Below are 5,161 nucleotides of genomic sequence, written 5' to 3' on the forward strand. Positions count from 1 at the left end.
TCACAGTTTTGGTGGCAATTTGTTTGTTTTTTAATATTGTAAACTGATGACCTCTTTTTGAAGTCACACAAAATACCATCTATCTATCAATCTATCTATCTATCTATAAATACATTTAGAACATCAGAAGTCAAAGATTGTTGGTTGTAAGAAACATGATGCATCATTTTATCATTACACACTGGCTTTAATTCATTCTGTACAGTTTTATTTTCATATGGGGTGTTTTTGAACTAATGCTGGATTAAAGTAATCTCTAGTGGATATTTCACATCTTGCTCCGTCTCATTATAAGCTCAGTTGATAATCATATGCTTTCACTCTGCCACAGGAATACAAGGTATGCAGCTGCTTGTGAAAACATGGGTGTGTTTAGAAAGTGCAAATGCGTGTCGATGTGCTTTGATAGCATGATAAAGGAATCTGTGAACTCAAGTAGATTTCCCAGTGGCCATCAGCTCTCATTGGTTAGCACAAGGGACTGATTTGCATATGGTGGGAGTGTCCTGAGCCAGCACTGGGATGAATGACTTGTTCAAGTCAGATAGCAATAAGGCATAGCACTCAGCAGAGGTCTGCGCTGCTCAATGCTCAAAATGTCTAGGTTACTTAAACTGTCACTCTTCCTGCCATAAGTGGAAAGTGCTTGACTAGGACATAAACATGTTCAACAGCAGACACCCCAGCCTTAGCAAAAGAGGAGGAATATGGGTAAGTTTTAAGATAATTCACTTTACAGACAGAATTCTGTAACACATCTACGATTACATTTTATGATACTGTGAATACTATTTTACATTATTAAGGCAGATACATGACTACCCCCTTTTTCTCTACACTATACTGCTTTTATTCTCATGTCCTGTTTTATGGCTTAAACCTGTGCAAATAAACCTTAAACTCTCAGCAAATCTAATTTCATGGATTGATTGACTTAAATGATAATCATAATGTGAGTTAAGTGAAATGATTACAGTTCAAATCATTGTTGCAGGTGTCCAGAGAGCTCTGCAAGTGATAAAATAACTTAATACTAATGTTCACACCAAATAATAATAATTCAGGAATACCTAATTTTGCGAATATTCTATTTTGCAACTCTTTTATTAAACTGTATTATCTTTCATCATCTTGTATTACAGGGACTGTGCATCCTCTTGCTTTACACAAGCCCTCTTTCCTGTTTTGCAAATTTCAGCAAAGCAAAAGAGCTGATCTATAAAATAAAGGAGGGATTACCCAGGGGGACCTTCATAGGGGCCATTGGAGTAGACTTACATTTGGATTTTACTGTGGAGCCCCCCTTTTTATTCAATCTTCCACAAAAGAAGGTCAGTGGACAGTATGTGAGCCTAAATAATACCACCGGGGAGCTTTACACATCTGCTATAGAGATTGACAGGGAGACCCTCTGTCCTGATAACTCGGAGGGCCATGGATGTGCTCTCTCACTGGATGTGTTTGTGTTGCCTCAGCAGTACTTTCAGCTCGTGAAAGTTAAGATCTTTATTGAGGATGTGAATGACAACAGGCCAAAGTTCCCCGTGGATGAGATCTGTATGTCTGTCCCGGAAAACACACCTATCAATGCTCGTTATGCGGTGGAGCAGTCAGCAGTTGACCCAGACCTGGGTCTTCACGGTGTACAGACCTACTGGCTTGTTAATGACTTTGGCATGTTCACACTGGATGTTGAGGAGAATGAAGGAGGTGAGCTGACACCCTTCCTCATTGTTACAGACGCTTTGGACAGAGAGACCCAGGCTGAATACATTACAGATATCATTGCAGAGGATGGAGGGACCCCTCCTCTACTCGGAGCGGCTACTTTAAAAATTATCATCACAGATGTGAACGATAACTGCCCCCAATTCACAGAGTCACAAATTAATGTGACTCTGCATGGGAATACCACAAAAGGGGCACATTTGGCACGTCTGCATGCTTTTGACCATGACCTTGATGCTAATGCTCAGATCAGCTATGCTTACAGTGAACGCGTGCCAAGGGACACCAGGAGCTTGTTCCATTTGGACAGAATCACAGGGGTGATCAAGCTAGCAGGGAAAATAGACACTGGCACAGCCACGTTTTACAAACTCACCATTCTAGCCAATGGACCTGGTTGTATCCCTGCAGTTGCCACTGTTTCTGTCCATATAATCAAAGTTGTTACAGGACCCCCTGCTCTCATACCCCGATACATTGCAGCAGAAAAGGATGGGGTGGTGACAATAAAGGAGTCAGAGCCAGCGTTTTCTCCAATTGCTTTTTTTACTGTCAAAAACATTGATATGAACCATAGGGTGGACTGTCATTTGGAAGGGACTGGCCCATTCAGGCTTGGCCCTTATCAGATGTTCAAGAATGAATACCTGCTGGAGACTACAGAGCCCTTGGACTATGAAAAGATACAGGAGTATGAGCTAATTGTGGTTGCTAAGAATGCTCAAGGGCTCGTCATCAAGACCTTCCTCAAGGTGCAGGTATTGGATGAGAATGATAATGCACCAGTGTTTCAGCAGTCTTTGGTGGAAATATCTGTGGAGGAGAACAATCCGCCAAATACCTTTCTGACCCAGCTCCAAGCCACAGACCAGGACAGCGAAAGCAGAGGGGATGTCATCTACCTCCTTGGAGGCGACGCACCAGGGATCTTTGTTGTGGATCGTGTGACAGGTGTCCTGACTGTGACCACATCGCTGGACCGTGAGGAGAAAGAGACATACCGGTTCATAGTGAGAGCAGTGGACCAGGGGACACCCAGGAGGGAGTCGATTGCAACTGTGGTGGTGAGCGTGCAAGACCGCAATGACAACAGTCCACGCTTCATTAATAAGGACTTCACCTTCTTTGTGCCAGAGAACTTCCCAGGGTACGGTGAAATTGGGGTCCTCTCTGTGACAGATGCTGACGCTGGGGAAAATGGTTGGGTGGCCCTTTCTATCCTCAACGGCAGCGACATCTTTATGATAGATACAGGCCGAGGGGCACTGAGGGCCAAGACATCACTGGACCGTGAGCAACAAGGGACATACCAGTTGTGGATTGAGGCCGTCGACGGTGGAGAGCCTGCGCTTTCCTGTGTGACTATGGTGACCGTGCTGTTGTTGGATGTAAATGACAACCCGCCTATTGTCCTCTTCCCCCAATCCAATCAGTCCTACATGCTGGTACTACCCAATACACTACCAGGAACATCAATAACAGAGGTCTACGCTGTGGATAAGGATACAGGCATGAACGCTGTGATCGCCTACAGCATTGTTAAGAGGAAAGGTGGAGAGCCAGGGTCATTTGCCATTGACCCAGAAACAGGAAACATCACATTAAAGAGGGAGCTCAGCAACCGGGGGCTCTATAGCCTTCTGGTGAAGGTCAGTGATCATGGTCAGCCTGAACCGCTTTACTCAACAGTCATGGTTAACTTCTTTGTCAATGAAACAGTAAGCAACGAGAGTTACATCCAAAGTCTGCTGACCAGAGAGGCTGAAATTGAGGTAGAGGAGAGACCCTGGTACAAAGGCCAGATGACAGAGGGGCCTGAGAGGTATGAGTTGTTCCCCTGTCGGCCTGTCCTCATTGTTCTTTCAGTGACATGTCTGGGGCTGTTCTTCTCAGTTGTTACACTGACATCTTACATATGCTGCAAGAGATTTAAAAAGCAGCGGAAAAAAAGATCAGAAGTGGAGATACCGTTAAAAATGAAGAATGACTCAATGCAGGTTGTGAACAGAAAGCTCAGGCAGATCTCAAACATCTGATATTCAGTTGTCTACACATCCAAAACAATCACTGTTTACATGAATGTTTACAAAAACTCACTGTGAGAAGTGTAGTTCTTACATGAAGTTGCTCTTTTTGCTTTTATCATATGATTGTTATTACTGAAATGTGATTTAAATAATATGCCACGAGGTTCTGTCATTAAAAAGGTAACACAGTACCTTTCTACCTTTCTTCCAAACTTGAAATAATATCTATAAACCATGAAAATTGTCCAGAGATGATGTGTCAAACAACCAAAGTAAGGAATAAATTAGTACTGGCGTCAAAGTAATAACAGCCTTATTACAAAGTCATAAGAGCAACTCATTGAAGATTACTCAATCTAAGGTCCTATGTAAATACTGTACAAAATGTTTTACAACTTTATATAAAACTTTTGCATTGCATGAAAAGACAGTTCAAGCCACAAGAAATGTTTCTTTCTTCATAAATGTTTTAAAAAAAAATGCATCTCTTTACATTACCTGTCACAGTTACATATACTTAAGTGATTATACTTGGAAGTTGGATACTACATCTGGAATCTAAATAATTTTATTTATTTAAGTAACCATACATTTCAAAACTGATTGATACAGAAAAGGCTTATCAAAATGTATTACTTTATTTAAGGCATTGTACTCCATATTTGACCAAAAAAGAAAATCTTATCTCAATTCCCACTTACTAGTTTCTCCAAAGATTTCAATCATGTCTCACAGTCTTCTTTAGGTCAGTTGTAATGGCGTGATATGCAGTCCGTGATATATACAATGGCATATGAGTGTTATACCATTATATGAGGTTGAAAGTTGCAGAAAAAGATAGTATGTTGACCTTGACTTATGATTTGTCAGATTGTATGATGTCTGAGAGCTATGGTTAGTAACCAGATACCCTACTTTCTGTGAAGGCTCACAGTAGTTACTGATCACACATGTAAACCTTTAAAGGCCATCTTGGTATAGCAAAGAGTCACATATTTTGTATCACACTGAACAATTTGAATTGTATCCAAACTTCTCTGTCATAAAAGTGCTTCAAGTTGCATACATCACCTTCCTTTATACAACCATGCAATTATTAATGTGTCTGTGAAAACATGCTAAGTGTTTGTGAAAGAAAATCAAAGTAACTATTAAAGATGCTTTATTTTTTTTATAATACACTGGATTTCTTTCTGTATTTATATAACCTGCAATTACTGTACCTACATATTTTCAATGTGTGCTTATAACAACTCTTGTTGATATTTAGTGAGGTTTAAAGGCACAATCCAGTCAATCCAATCACTCTTAGATTGATTGGCAGGTTGTTCAATGCACAGTCTAACACTGGACAACAGCTCATTTATATATATATATATATATATATATATATATATATATATATA

The 5,161-nt window shown here is 40.6% G+C and overlaps 1 protein-coding gene across 1 annotated transcript; it reads left to right on the top strand.

The window, feature by feature from the left end:
- The first annotated feature begins 559 nt into the window (after positions 1–559).
- On the top strand, positions 560–4,934 carry LOC120555422 (protocadherin-20). The gene is made up of 2 exons (XM_039794105.1): positions 560–711; positions 1,143–4,934. The coding sequence occupies exons 1-2, from the start codon at positions 664–666 to the stop codon at positions 3,762–3,764; spliced, it is 2,670 nt and encodes an 889-aa protein (XP_039650039.1). The 5' UTR covers positions 560–663; the 3' UTR covers positions 3,765–4,934.
- The last annotated feature ends 227 nt before the right edge of the window (positions 4,935–5,161 follow it).

This window comes from Perca fluviatilis, chromosome 3 (assembly GCF_010015445.1).
Source record: "Perca fluviatilis chromosome 3, GENO_Pfluv_1.0, whole genome shotgun sequence".
Classification (NCBI taxonomy): Eukaryota; Metazoa; Chordata; class Actinopteri; order Perciformes; family Percidae; genus Perca; species Perca fluviatilis.